This window comes from Dysidea avara, chromosome 2, assembly GCF_963678975.1.
Source record: "Dysidea avara chromosome 2, odDysAvar1.4, whole genome shotgun sequence".
NCBI lineage: Eukaryota > Metazoa > Porifera > Demospongiae > Dictyoceratida > Dysideidae > Dysidea > Dysidea avara.
Window position 1 is genome coordinate 12,917,760 of NC_089273.1, and position 15,430 is coordinate 12,933,189.

Below are 15,430 nucleotides of genomic sequence, written 5' to 3' on the forward strand. Positions count from 1 at the left end.
GAATGTTTGCGCTGAGGCGTTCACTCTTGTTGTGCAATATGTAATGAATGCTTTGGTGCCTTTACGGACTTTGAGGATCAAACAGCAATGTTTGTAAAATTGGCATTGTTTTTGTTTTTGTTTCTCTCTACAGTGCTAAAAGTAGACCAGTCCACAAGCTAATTACTCTCACATGAATATAATAAACTAGACAATAATTACATGGCTGAAATGTCTCATGGTTCTCCTGTCACAACATAAAATTGGCATTGTTTTTCTTTTTTTTTTCTTTTCATGTTTTTAGCATCTGTTTTCAAGCCTTCAAATTGCAAAAATGCTGCATCAACACCCAGACCCCTTACTTTATATTACAGCCAAACAACAATAGTCATGTTGTTCCCTACATGGCCTCCCTTGTAGGTCAGGTCTAGAATCGCCGGGACTCTTGCAGATCTGGTCATAAATTTAATATGTTCTCAAAGTATGCCATGTACATAGGCACCCATACACTGTACACTGCACACACTCACTTCAATACAGTTCTGACATCTTTACCAGTATCAGCTTGTAGAAAAGTTGTTCTTTCTCCTTCACCCACACCTCCTCCTCCTCAGCCTGACGATAAATTTCCAGCACTTTTAGTGATTCTTATAGTCATTGGTGACAAGTGGTGGCCATATTGCTGAGGTCAGCACAAACCTGAGACTATTTTTGTTTGATAAGTGTCTGGATGACCTGGGTAATGTATGCAAGTGATGAGTATGCACATATGCACATACAGGGCTTATGATAAGAATTAATTGTCAGGACAAAGTCCCTGACAAACTAGCAGTTGGTCCGACAATCACGTAGTTGGATGGACACACCAATACATTGTACCACAAAATTGCTGTGTAGCTCCTTTTTATGAGGTTTTCAATACACCAGAGGGTTGGCATTGGTATTATTTCTGGTCCCTCCCTTTGTTTGCATGAATGTGGCATTTCCCAGCAACCAACTGATAGTAGAATAAACAGCTCAAATAGTAGGCTTCCCATTAGACTTTGAAGGGACATAGTGTCCTGCCATGGTTAGAAAATGGGCTATTAAATTGTAAGGAAGTTGTCAAGTAGTTGTCCGTTACCATAACCCTTCTGCAAATATATATGTACATGTGCAGGTAATGAGTGTCGTGGCCTTGAAGGATCGGCTAAAGGTGAAGGTAGCGTGTTCTTATGATGACTCGGACAACCACTGATGATAATGTGAACATGTAAAACATTTCTACAAAAGCGAAGACAATGAACATATGTTGTTTACCTATGGCATGAAAAGGTGTGTGCAATCAATAGTCTATTGTCACTTCATGATGTAGCATGACTTCATTATGATGTATTGGCTGATGGCTTCTAGCCAGCTGCTACACATGAATAGGTGTGCTGTTCCAGCATTTTTAAGGTTTCTTTAAATCAGTATAAGGCTTACAGTATGGTACACAGCTGCACATTAATATCTGTGGTGTGTATGCTATCATCTTGGCATTATACATCTGGGATTTACAACACTTGCACTGTGGCAAGGCTCACCAAATATGGTCATCAGTATAAGCTTACTTATCTGTAACTATTCCATATAAGGTAACATCAAGCACTATAAATACACTGGTGTAGCCTGTAGATGATCGACACAAGTGATAAAGACAAGAGGTACAACATGACTAGTGTTGTTATAACAATTCTACTGGTGTTGGTCACTGATACAATCATCACTGAAGGATCTACTGCTATAAAGAACTGTTGTAATGTTGCTGTTAAAGATCACTACTTCACTATCAACAAGAACTCCTCAGGAGTATACACCATCATTGACTTGTGTGGACAAGGAACTACAGTACAAGGATATTGTGACACTCTCACTGATGGTGGAGGATGGCTGGTTATTCAGAGGAGGAAAGATGGCTCTGAAGATTTCAATAGATTTTGGTGGGAATATGAGATGGGATTTGGTAGCCTGACTGGAGAATTTTGGTATGGACTACATGCCATCCATTGTCTTACCAGTCAAGGACAATGGGAGCTACGTATTGACTATATCTTACCTAATGGAACAAATGGTTATCTGTCATATAGTAACTTTAGTGTAGGACCAGCCACTGAACAGTATACATTAACCATATCAGGATATGATGGAGTTACTACTGATCCATTTAACACATTCCCACTGAGCAGTATGAAATTTACAACTAGAGATAACGATAATGACCGATGGAGCAGAAATTGTGCTGTTAACTATGAGGATACTGGGTTCAGGGGTGGATGGTGGTACAATTCTTGCTCCCACATACGTCTGAACCATGGGTACAACAACAAGTATACAATACTCCTCAATTATCGGTGGCATTCTCTAACATTTATAGAAATCAAGATCAGACCCAAGAACTGTAACAACATTTAACTTCATCAAGTGATGATGTGTGTGATTTGACTGATATTATCATGTAGTTATTAGTAGTGTAATAACATTACAATATTTTTGTAATAATCATTATAATTATAGTGTGTGTTTCATTATCACCTCTAACATTGAAATCTGATATACTACTAAATGGTAATAATATGGAAACTGAAATCTAAGTATCTAGATGATCTGACATGGCTGGTAGTGTAGATTGGAAAACATCTGTGCAACAACAGCTTGTGCATTGAAATTTCATTAGATATCATGTTGAAAAACAAACTTCAAATGTTCTATATGTTATGCAGAATTGCATACGATGTTATGGAAGAATGTGGGGTTTAGCTGAAAGTACAAATTTGGGGTTTATGGTTTAGTTGGGACTACAGTAATTTCGTGCATAAATGTCACAAAACTGATAAACCTTACTACAGCCACAAGTTTCTTTGCAACATATACATACACAGGACAATTATTATTATTATTTACACACACATCTCAACCAACCTTGATCAATGAACTTGCTAGCTTGTCCATTAACCACCTTCACCCTCTCAGTGATGGTAACAATATCAGCCTCCAACAAGCTGTGTTTCTGTAGTAGGTTTTGTACACTTAGTAAGTGTTTACCATAGTCCTCTGACTGTAGTGACATCTAGTAGTAGTGATAGGAATAACATGTTTGTATGTGAGTGAATGTGTACATGTTTAATATGTGACCATCTCAGCAAAAACCAACTTAGTTCACACAACTTTTCTCTCAGCATTATCTCTAGTGTCCAAGGAATAGATCACCAAAGTTTCAGCCTATTGTGGTGAGCAGTTTTATGGAATTATAGTGCTAGACAGTAGGAAAGCAGCCATTGGCGCATATAGGGACGGATCCAGGGGGGTCTTGAGACCCTCCCTTTGGGTTGAACCTCATACCGTATAGAAAAAAACTTTGGCAAATAGCATTACAATCGCCAAAGTTTTATCTGCCAATTATTTTTAGCAATCACATGAACAAATTATCCATAATGTAAGGATGGGTATTGAAGTATCGTGACAGGTATTGTGGGTATTTCCAAGCGTCCCCTTCAATTGTCGTGAGGTTCATTGTCCCACAAGGGTTCACGAAAATCCGATGACATTACAAGAACCAGTGAATGATGCTTACACTTGTAGGGTAGCCACCACTCAAATGTAACGTCGCTACGTGCAAGTGCAAGCGATTTAAAGACTTGCTAATTAAGGGGTGTGGTAGCCATTTCCATCGTGAGTTGTCATCACTCAATGCGAAGGATAAAGACTCGCGATCGAAACGGCTGCCACACCCCATTAATTAGCAAGTTGCATTCGAGCGGTACAGTACGTGGTAACTTAAAGAATTTCAGGTGAAGCCCCATTCGCCAAAGTTTTTTTTGGCAATTTTGCAATAGTGGGTTTTCGCCAAACTTTTTTACTGCCAAAGTATTTTACTATACAGTAACACAAAAGATCAATATACTCTAATAGAGCAGTCATGAACTATTCTAATAATTATAGCAATCAGACTATAAATATAGCATCACATGACGATAGTGCATGTGATAAGGATTGTTAAAAGTTCAGCAAGTGGTGGAAAACATGTGCTTAATGCTGTGAGTGGAAGAGCTGGCAATGAAAGGAAGCAATGGCATTTGTAGTCACAGGTATTTTTGTATACACACCCTGTAGGTGCGTCTGATCTGTATAATCTTTTAACATAAGGTACTCTTCTACTGCCAGTACTTTTCTATTGTGGTAATGCGCCCAACATTTGATCTATATGGGCACATGATATTACTCAGCTGTTCTTAAAACCTTGCCCAGACGCCAATTGAAGGGATCAGTGGAAAAAGGGGACATACACGTGCCATTTCAGATTTTCCATTTTCTAAAAATTAGAATGGCTTGTTTTAGCCACATGAATAATGTTGTCACTAAGCAAACAACATAATTTAAAAGTTCATGGCAGTCTCAAATTAATTTTAGCAAGTATCACAATAATTCAATTATGTCCCAAAATTCTGTTTAATGCCCACTATGTGGTCACCTGAATTTTCAAATGGCACTTGTCCCATTTTGCCGCTGGCCCCTTCAATTGATCTCCAGTCCTAGAACTCAGCAGTATGAATTACGGAGTGATACAGGAGTTACTACTATAGTAGTTCTTCAGGAAGGAGTGTGAGCTCCACTCACTGTCCATAATAGCTACAGGAACTGTGTATACAGTAAGCTAGATCTACAATAGTACAGCAATAAGCTGCATGACAGTGTAAGGTTTTCAGCTAGTTAGCCAGATACACATGTCATACTTGCTAAGTTTGCCTAAAGGTGTATGAATACTGCAGCTGCAGGCTGGGATGTGCTCATGAGTCGTATGTGTGAACTTTGGGGGGATTAACCTTCAAACAGCTCAGAGACCCCCTCTTGTATCTGCCCCAGGCATACATGCATGAAAGTGGTTTTTGTGAAGAAATAACTCTACTGCACCGCAGGTAAAAGCACATGGCACGCATACCATTAAGGCTACAGAAACAAAACAAAAAAATTCAAACTATCCAATATCCATCAGCAAGTGAATAAGATGGTGTATAGGTTTAATTGATTTGAGACTGGCTTCTCTGAGTAATGGCTCAATTAAAACTTGCATATTGTTCTTTGCAACATGTGTAATGTTCACCAATATTATAAAATTTTGTTTTTCTCAGTACTCATTCTTGTGCGAACTAGGCGGGTTTTTGCTGAGACAATCACATGTGCTCTACCCCAGGAGGATTTGCCTGCATAAGGTTCAAGTGCCTGAGTGGTGCACAGGTATCCCAGTGATATTCTGGCAATGCCGCAGACCCCTACTCACAACGTTGTGTGTCAATGGAATTGATTGGTGCAGCATCTACACTACACTGCACTACAAACATGCGCACACTACACAAACACCCACACCTGTATTATTCCCATATCAGTGAGACACTCATCCATCTCATTACACAGCCATCAGATCTCTCTGACTGGTCAGTGTGATCTTACGCTAGTAGTGTATCCCACATGTTCTGTATTGAATGGACCCTGGTACAATACACACACTGACGGTTACAACACTACATGTTCCACACACCTGGACTGTATACTCTGACTATCATAATAACTTTCTTGTGATAGTTCTCTACCCAGCTCCCTGATGTCTTGAATACGTGTGGACTACATAATAAAGTATTAATGTTACTGTAATACACATTTCTTTTCCCTTTGTAAAGCCAAGAGATTATCAAGTCAATTGACTACATAGTGCTTCATTAAGTTGCTTTAATACAAGGGACAATAGCAACTGTGTGCTGGTTCAATTTCATGTAAGCAAATTTGATAAGATGGTTCTGTTCAATTACTCTAACAGAACAAAGTTGACAAAACACTCTAATAGAACAGTCACTTTAAACAGAATAATTTAACTATGCTACTCACTCTGGCATCCACATCAGTATGGATAGCCTTGTGTCTCTTTAGTACAGCATCAACAGAATGCATGTCACGTCCATTATCCAGATCATCTAGTATTTGTGTCATGTCTGCCAACCAGCTCTCTCTAAGTGATGACTTGCGGGCAAACTTCTCTGCTAAGAGTTCCAGTTTCTCTTGTCTACATGCAAGTAATACTTTAAGTACTTACTCTCAATACAATATTATAAAACCTGTCAATTCAAAGTGACCGTTATTATAGAGATGTCATGATGAATATTTGTACATCTAATTCTTAAGCATAACATATCTCCCAATCAAGTAGTACAATAGCATGTAGTCAGTGCTAGGTACCTTTGAAGTTCTCTCTACCTCTCGTTCATGTTCAGCTCCTTCAAGTTTCACCCAGGCCTATTACAGAAATTTAGTAGCCAGTATATAGAGTACCAAAACAATAATATGTGTATGTTCAAATTGTCAAGCAACACTATCAGTAGTTCACCTTGTTAATATCAGCAATCAATTTACCTTCAGGAGGATACCAGATCTTTTATTTAGCAGCTTGTAGTTTCATCTGTATGTTGAACAACTGTATCTCCAGGTTACCTCTCTCACTGTACCTGTGAGGAGGTTGATACATTATAGGCTACTGTTATTCGTATAGCAGTCATGAGATAAAATAAAACTTAAGTGCCAAACAAACAAAAAAACAAATAAAAACAATGCAACACTTTGGAGGATTGAACCCAGTACATCCTACATGTCAGGCTACCATTCTACCACTACACTACACCACTACTAAAGTAACAACTTGTACCTAACCAATAAGAACTTAAGTATCTATACATTCAGGTGAAGAAGTAACCGAAGCTGAACACATTAATGCTGGTTTGTCTACTGAAAATAATGATGTCTTTCATAAAGATAAGATTTTGGTGAGTTCGAGGAAAGCTAGAGTTGGCCCAGTTTCACTAGGACGCTGACTTCACAGAGCTTCTTACACTGTGTAATACGTCACAAAAAATGCCAAGAAAAGATTTACTGTGTGCTACCAACACAGTGAAAACACAAACAAACACACCATTGATACTAACTTTGGTGGTTTCTCAACAGTCCAGTATTTCTTAAAGCCACTCATTAGTTGTTGTATACCAGTCAATGTGTTGGGGAAGTTCCTATCAGACAAGTGAACTATGTTCTCATCTATCCACCCCAACAAGTTAATAATCATATCATCATAGTCATCCTTCATGTGTTCTATCTCTACCATCATACCCACCACCTGAAGGAGTAGGGTAGTGTATATTAACTACATGTTTATTATCATTGGTTTAATACAAGGGTACGTGTAACACACATCACAATGACCACATCAAGTACACAAGTTCCTATAATGAACTGGTGTACTTGATATGATCACTGTGATGGACCCAATGTGTATAATATGTGACAATCTATGCACCATGAACTGGCAAATTATCAAGGTATAGTGCTTTCCCAGTACTCCACCATAGTAGTAGGCTATTCCTACAAAGAAATGATGACGGTAAACGTTATTTCTACTGCATCGTAAATAAGCAACCTAAACTCATGTATGTATTGCTCTACAAACACAAAACAAAGCTTTTCTTGCTCTCTGTGGACAGGTGAATCAAGTGGTATATAGGTGATATTAATTTGAGCTGTTTCAGTGCGTACCAAAGTGATTAAAATGTGTGTAAATTTTTTTGGCAGTACATGTATTTGTATTTTAATATGTTTCTATAACAAAAAGAATTTTGCAAAAACGGCCAATTTTCGCTCAGTGGGTCACATAATTTATCTCACAACATTTATCTACAATTCTAAATGCTGCTGCAAGTACTTAATCAATGAGTGTCGTGTGGTAAGTAGGGTCTGGCCACACAAGGCCATACTGATATAACTGGACCATAAAATTATACCTACCTATTAAAAACATTCTTTTGGTCCCATATATTAGTCTCATCCCCAGCTGCCCACATGCTTGATCACCCAAAGGTTGTCTGGTGACTTTGGTTGAACTTCTGGAAGTGAGCAATAATAAAGTAGATACCTGAAAAACTAGCTTAGTAGTTCTCTAAACATTTGATTATATGTGACCTGCAGGGTGAAAACTCAACTTAATTCTGTTTTTGAGAAAAACCGCATTGAAATACATTAGGTAAAAAACACGTACTACAAAAATAATTTTATGCACGTTTTAATCACTTCAGCAAACAGTGAAACAAGGCTCGAATCGATATAACTAAGTAACCATCGGATCCGTCTGTTGCTGGTGAGTAAGAATATCTTTGTTTCATTTCAGTGTCATGAAGCAAACATGAGTTATGGGCATTTGTTTACGTAAATGTGGCCATTTCTAAGTTTACAAAGCCTAAATGCATGGGTATATGTAGGGAAAAAACCATACCCTTCTGAAAGTCCCAATTCATTGTGAAGACAATGAGCCAAGTCCCATCTCTATAGCTTGTTTCCTTTGTGAGTTATGATCAATTAAACGAGCGCATGCAATTTTTTTCCGTATAGTCACCTTACAAATCGACTGTTTTACACTTCCTGCTGTCTATCACTATAACTCCACAACTATTCACCAGATAAAGCTGAAACTTTGACAGCCTATTGGTTTTTCCTTCTGCATAACAAAGAAATTATAAAAAGAAGTTTGATAAAAATGTAAACTAGTTGGGTTTTCACTCAGCAGGTCACATATTGTTATTAGTGAAAATTTAAAAAGATTTTCGTGCAACAAGGATTAATATTAGTCACACCAGCGAGTTGTATAAAGTAACACTGGCTGGAAAGTTTATTCATTTGAATGTAAACATGCAAGAAACACATTTGTAGCACTAAAGTGGACCAAAGTCATCAGAAAATCTTCGCATGATCAAGCACATGGGCAACTGGGGATGAGACTACCCATAAATGATCACAGGAGCGTATGTGTTATAGTTAAACGCCACCACATCCTACGAGTGGTGGTATATGTAACCCCTTTCCGCGGCCTATGACTCCAAGAACTTAATCTACCCAGCTTACTTTACCGTCAAACCAGAATGGATCTGATTATGACTTACAAATCCTGAAAAATTTAGTATCTGCGGATAAAGACTATTTTTTTACTGTTAATACCAACCCCACCTGATCAAATGGACTCAAACTTTACAAAAATCGCTTCAACACTGCTATTAGAGGTCATAGTTTTTCACAGAGAATCGTCAATGATTGGAACACCTTACCCCACGAAATTGTATCTGCACCTAATGTACTGATCTTTAAGACTAAATTAGATGTATTTTATATGGCCGCCGGTTTGATTTTATTTAGATGTATTTGAGATTGGTTTTTATATTACAGCCAAACAACAATAGTCATGTTGTTCCCTACATGGCCTCCCTTGTAGGTCAGGTCTAGAATCGCCGGGACTCTTGCAGATCTGGTCATAAATTTAATATGTTCTCAAAGTATGCCATGTACATAGGCACCCATACACTGTACACTGCACACACTCACTTCAATACAGTTCTGACATCTTTACCAGTATCAGCTTGTAGAAAAGTTGTTCTTTCTCCTTCATCCATACCTCCTCCACCTCAGCCTGGCGATAAATTTCCAGCACTTTTAGTGATTCTTATAGTCATTGGTGACAAGTGGTGGCCATATTGCTGAGGTCAGCACAAACCTGAGACTATTTTTGTTTGATAAGTGTCCGGATGACCTGGGTAATGTATGCAAGTGATGAGTATGCACATATGCACATACAGGGCTTATGATAAGAATTAATTGTCAGGACAAAGTCCCTGACAAACTAGCAGTTGGTCCGACAATCACGTAGTTGGATGGACACACCAATACATTGTACCACAAAATTGCTGTGTAGCTCCTTTTTATGAAGTTTTCAATACACCAGAGGGTTGGCATTGGTATTATTTCTGGTCCCTCCCTTTGTTTGCATGAATGTGGCATTTCCCAGCAACCAACTGATAGTAGAATAAACAGCTCAAATAGTAGGCTTCCCCTTAGACTTTGAAAGGACATAGTGTCCTGCCATGGTTAGAAAATGGGCTATTAAATTGTAAGGAAGTTGTCAAGTACTTGTCCATTACCATAACCCTTCTGCAAATATATATGTACATGTGCAGGTAATGAGTGTCGTGGCCTTGAAGGATCGGCTAAAGGTGAAGGTAGCGTGTTCTTATGATGACTCGGACAACCACTGATGATAATGTGAACATGTAAAACATTTCTACAAGAGCGAAGACAATGAACATATGTTGTTTACCTATGGCATGAAAAGGTGTGTGCAATCAATAGTCTATTGTCACTTCATGATGTAGCATGACTTCATCATGATGTATTAGCTGATGGCTTCTAGCCAGCTGCTACACATGAATAGGTGTGCTGTTCCAGCATTTTTAAGGTTTCTTTAAATCAGTATAAGGCTTACAGTATGGTACACAGCTGCACATTAATATCTGTGGTGTGTATGCTATCATCTTGGCATTATACATCTGGGATTTACAACACTTGCACTGTGGCAAGGCTCACCAAATATGGTCATCAGTATAAGCTCACTTATCTGCAACTATGTCCATACAAGGTAACATCAAGCACTATAAATACACTGGTGTAGCCTGTAGATGATCGACACAAGTGATAAAGACAAGAGGTACAACATGACTAGTGTTGCTATAACAATTCTACTGGTGTTGGTCACTGATACAATCATCACTGAAGGATCTACTGCTATAAAGAACTGTTGTAATGTTGCTGTTAAAGATCACTACTTCACTATCAACAAGAACTCCTCAGGAGTATACACCATCATTGACTTGTGTGGACAAGGAACTACAGTACAAGGATATTGTGACACTCTCACTGATGGTGGAGGATGGCTGGTTATTCAGAGGAGGAAAGATGGCTCTGAAGATTTCAATAGATTTTGGTGGGAATATGAGATGGGATTTGGTAGCCTGACTGGAGAATTTTGGTATGGACTACATGCCATCCATTGTCTTACCAGTCAAGGACAATGGGAGCTACGCATTGACTATATCTTACCTAATGGAACAAATGGTTATCTGTCATATAGTAACTTTAGAGTAGGACCAGCCACTGAACAGTATCCATTAACCATATCAGGATATGATGGAGTCACTGATGATCCATTTAGTACACACTCACTGAACAACATGAAGTTTACAACAAGAGATAATGATAATGATCAATGGAGCAGGAATTGTGCTGCTAAGTATGAGGATAATGGGTTCAAGGGTGGATGGTGGCACAGTGCCTGCTCTTATATACGTCCCAATCATGGGTACAAGAACAAGTATACAATACTCCTCAATTATCGGTGGCATTCTCTACCATTTATAGAAATCAAGATCAGACCCAAGAACTGTAACAACATTTAACTTCATCAAGTGATGATGTGTGTGATTTGACTGATATTATCATGTAGTTATTAGTAGTGTAATAACATTACAACCTTTTTTGTTATTATCATTATATAATGTGTATGCAGATGTATCAGTGTGTATCATTATATATTATTAGTAGTGTGTGTACATTTCATTACCACCCTCTAACATTGAAATCTGATAATACTACTAAATGGTAAACTAAGCATAATATGGAAACTGAAATCCAAGTATCTAGATGATCTAATATGGCCAGTACACAGATTGGGAAACATATGTGCAACAAAAGCTTGTGTATTAAAGTTTCATTAGAACTCATTTTCAAAAACAAATATCAAACATTTATATGTGGCAGTCTCAGAAAAAACCTGTTTTGTCTGCACAACTTCCAAATCTTTTTTTCAATTTCTTAGCACTATCTGCAGTATCCAAGGAAGGTTTCAGCCTTCTGTGGTGGAATTTTAGCACCAAAAAGTAGGAAGAGCAAGATAATCAACTTGTATAGTGACTATACTGAAAATAAACTACAGGCACTGAAATTCACAGCCATAACTTTCATTTGCATTAGTCTACAATGTTGCAATTGGGCTTAAACTGTTCACCATGGAGTAGCAAATCAGTCAAGGTATGGTGTTAAACCTGTAATTACTTACGTATATGCGAACGATGGCAGTTTAGCCAAAGAAATGACAACGATCTTTCTTATGTTTACTGCATCGTAAATAAACATGCATAACTTTACAATTTTTTTTTTAATTTCGAATTTCTCAATGCTTGCTGTGCAAGCAAACAAGTTGGGTTTTTTCTGAGACAGTTGCATATTTCACACAGAATTGTGTACAATTTTATGGGAAAATGCTGAAAGTACAAATTTGGGATTTAGGGTTTTGCATTTTGTGCACACGTCTCAACCAACCTCGATCAATGAACTTGCTAGATTGTCCATTAACCACCTTCACCCTCTCAGTGATGGTAACAATATCAGCCTCCAACAAGCTGTGTTTCTGTAGTAGGTCTTGTACACTTAATAAGTGTTTACCATAGTCCTCTGACTGTAGTAACATCTAGTAGTAGTGATAGGAATGTATTGGTAAGTGTGTGTATGTGTACATGTTTAAGATATACACGTACATTTAAAGCACGTTCAGCATGTACGTACATTAAAAAACAAGAGACTTTAAAAGCCAGTGATGCACACACACACACACACACACACACACACACACACACACACACACACACACACACACACACACACACACACACACACACACACACACACACACACACACACACACACACACACACACACACACACACAAACACACCTTGATAATAGACCACCACACACACATGCAAACACACACACACAAGCATGCACGCACGCACACACACATGCACCTTGATAACAGACCACCACACGCACACACATGTGTGCTCACGCATACACACATACCTGTATTATTCCCATATCAGTAAGACACTCATCCATTTCATTAAACAGTCATCAGATCTCTTTGACTGGTCAGTGTAATTTTACGAGAGTCCAACTTAGCTAGCAGTGTATCCCACATGTTCTGTATTGACTGGACCCTGTGTATATAATACACACACTGATGGTTACAACACTACATGTTCCACACACCTAGACTGTATACTCTGACTATCATGATAACTTTCTTGTGATAGTTCTCTACCCAGCTCCCTGATGTCTTGAATACGTGTGGACTACATAATAAAGTATAGAATCAATGTTAATAATATATTATAGTAATCATTTTAACATTAGACTCTGATGCGTCTATATAGCCAAGAGATAATCAAGTCAATTGACTACATACATAGTACCGAGTTCTGTCCAATTTTACTCTAATTGAACATACGTACAAAGTTGACAAAACACTCTTAATAGAACAGTCGCTTTAAACAACACTACTCACCCTGGCGTCCACATCAGTGTGGATCTTAAACTATCATGTAACATGATACCAGGTCAGCTGAACTAAATTTACATAATAATAGAACAATTTAACATGATAATTGCAATTCATACCCAAGTAAATGCATACATACACACGTATGTACGTAGTCTAGCATAGCCAGATCACTTTTTTATTGTGTAAGGGTAAGGAAAAAATGATCTGGTACATCTACGTTAAGAATTCTGTGTACCGTTCCACTACAGTCAGGGTGAATGTTGATCATTGTTGATTGCATTTTCCCCACACAAAGAAAACAAGTGGTCTGGCTATGTGAGACTAATATATTGTGTACTGTACACGGTATCGCTCAAATTTAATGTCGTGTCGCGAGAGTACAAACCACTAAAAAACAGGCTAATTAAAGAGAGTGACACCCATAACAGAGAGCTTATTTTTTAACCACTCGTACTCTCACAAGATGACCTTACACTTGAGCAGTAAAAATCAACTATAGTTCCAGTACAATATACCACACAAATACTAACCTATTGGTCCAATCTCTTCTCCTGATATGATCTCCAGTAGATGGATCAGTAGACGACCATCACACAGATCAATAAACAAATCATCTACTTTAAGACATCTCTATAAGTTAAATAGTACAACGGCTAACATGTCAACTTCTAAAATTTCTTTATTTAATAAATTTACCAGTAACACTTAACATCGTTATTTGTAAGGACATTCTCTCACAGGAAATATATATTTGTGGTTTTGAACTTTAATACTGTGGCTTACTTGTAATGTGACACATAACAAAATACACAACTTGCAGTATTACAGTTTATATTAACAGTTGTTCATAAAAAGTCAGCAGAAGTGTTTGTGACTGGATCCCCACATGTTAGTGCATTTTTCACATTCCATTTTATTACATCTAAACGATCAATTAAAAGTTTCAGTCCTAGAATCTGACAACTTTTGAAGTTACAGTGCTACAAAGTGATAACAACAGAAAAATGGTGACACAGGTGCATAATTATTGATTTACAAGCTGCTGTACAGTGAAACTGATCAAAACTGGACTTGCGAGAAAGACAATAATTTTCATATTTACTCCATGTTATATAATTAGAAAGAGCTATAAAAAGACACGTTGAATTCCATTTGCTGAGCTACTTATCATCATGAAGGTCTCCTAAAGCTAAATACGTGTAGGTTGGTCTTGATGCAAGCTATTAATATCCATGTAGATTGAACAGAATTTGAAAATAAATTACATTGAGGGCACAGCCAGTCTTTTACAAATACCAGGGTTAGGCTAACTGCTCTTTGGGCTAAGTGACAGATCAGTTGGAACTTAATGTGGACAGGTAATTACCTGATACGCAGGGCTCTATTCCTGCCACTGACCTACTCAGTGTACATATTGCTGTATTGCCTGACATGCAACCATAGCACTAGTCAGTGTGGCTTCATCACCCTGCACTAATGTGTAATTACCTCACCTTGCTTAAGAAAAAATTCATCCATTTTGTAAAAGTCTTCTTTTCAATCAATTCTCATTCATCCTTCAACTGCTGAATATGTCCCTTCTCAAATCCTATCGCCTTTCGCCAGGCAGTGCTAGTATGAGTGGCTACTGGAGGAGGGGTGGATGCCTCCTCATCCTCGAAACTTGCCATGAGCCCCTCCTGGGAGTGAAGCCTTAGAAAAGACACATCACCTACAAAACTATATTGGCTTCACTCAACAATGTCAAACGATTAAAATGTGACCGGGCCTGCAAAAACAGGGTTTGTGGGCACAAACTACACCCCGTCACAGTAAAGGTCATATCTCAGTAGTTGAACAGAATATTTGCATTTTGTAACTTGCATCATAAAGCCAATTAAATGCTTACCAAGTGTTAAAAATTCATTCTCCATAGCATATTTGTATAACAACTTATGAGTCAAGAAAATTTGAAACAAGTTGATGTTGTGTTACCTCTAAAAACCAGGTGCCATGCAGCTATCTAATTCATCTGGAATTAATCATAGATAGTATATGCTACTATGAATTAACCAACTATGTATTACTATTTTACAATAGGGTAGTTTTGGTTGCACAATAATATTACTAGCTAATTCTTGTATTTTGTAATTAATGAAATTTTTGTAATTCGTCCAATTACATTGCTATACACTGCTAAGG

At 37.9% G+C, this 15,430-nt stretch overlaps 3 protein-coding genes across 3 annotated transcripts in view; 2 read left to right on the forward strand and 1 right to left on the reverse strand.

The window, feature by feature from the left end:
• LOC136246629 (spectrin beta chain, non-erythrocytic 1-like) overlaps positions 1-9,607 on the reverse strand; it is a 105,222-nt gene extending 95,615 nt beyond the window's left edge. The window contains exons 1-6 of the mRNA XM_066038163.1: positions 9,403-9,607; positions 6,966-7,153; positions 6,374-6,491; positions 6,105-6,282; positions 5,878-6,052; positions 5,534-5,616 (exon numbers count right to left, since the gene is read on the reverse strand). Coding sequence (XP_065894235.1) covers positions 5,534-5,616; positions 5,878-5,979 — 185 coding nt within the window. The 5' untranslated portion in view covers positions 5,980-6,052; positions 6,105-6,282; positions 6,374-6,491; positions 6,966-7,153; positions 9,403-9,607. The remainder of the gene's footprint in view (positions 1-5,533; positions 5,617-5,877; positions 6,053-6,104; positions 6,283-6,373; positions 6,492-6,965; positions 7,154-9,402) is intronic.
• Positions 1,621-2,486, forward strand: LOC136246632 (fibrinogen C domain-containing protein 1-B-like). The gene has a single exon (XM_066038165.1). The coding sequence runs from the start codon at positions 1,636-1,638 to the stop codon at positions 2,410-2,412; it is 777 nt and encodes a 258-aa protein (XP_065894237.1). The 5' UTR covers positions 1,621-1,635; the 3' UTR covers positions 2,413-2,486.
• A 907-nt stretch (positions 9,608-10,514) lies between the features above and the next one.
• On the forward strand, positions 10,515-11,497 carry LOC136246633 (fibrinogen C domain-containing protein 1-B-like). Its single transcript, XM_066038167.1, has one exon. It carries the CDS (start codon positions 10,530-10,532, stop codon positions 11,304-11,306), a length of 777 nt encoding a protein of 258 aa, XP_065894239.1. The 5' UTR covers positions 10,515-10,529; the 3' UTR covers positions 11,307-11,497.
• Positions 11,498-15,430: the final 3,933 nt, after the last annotated feature.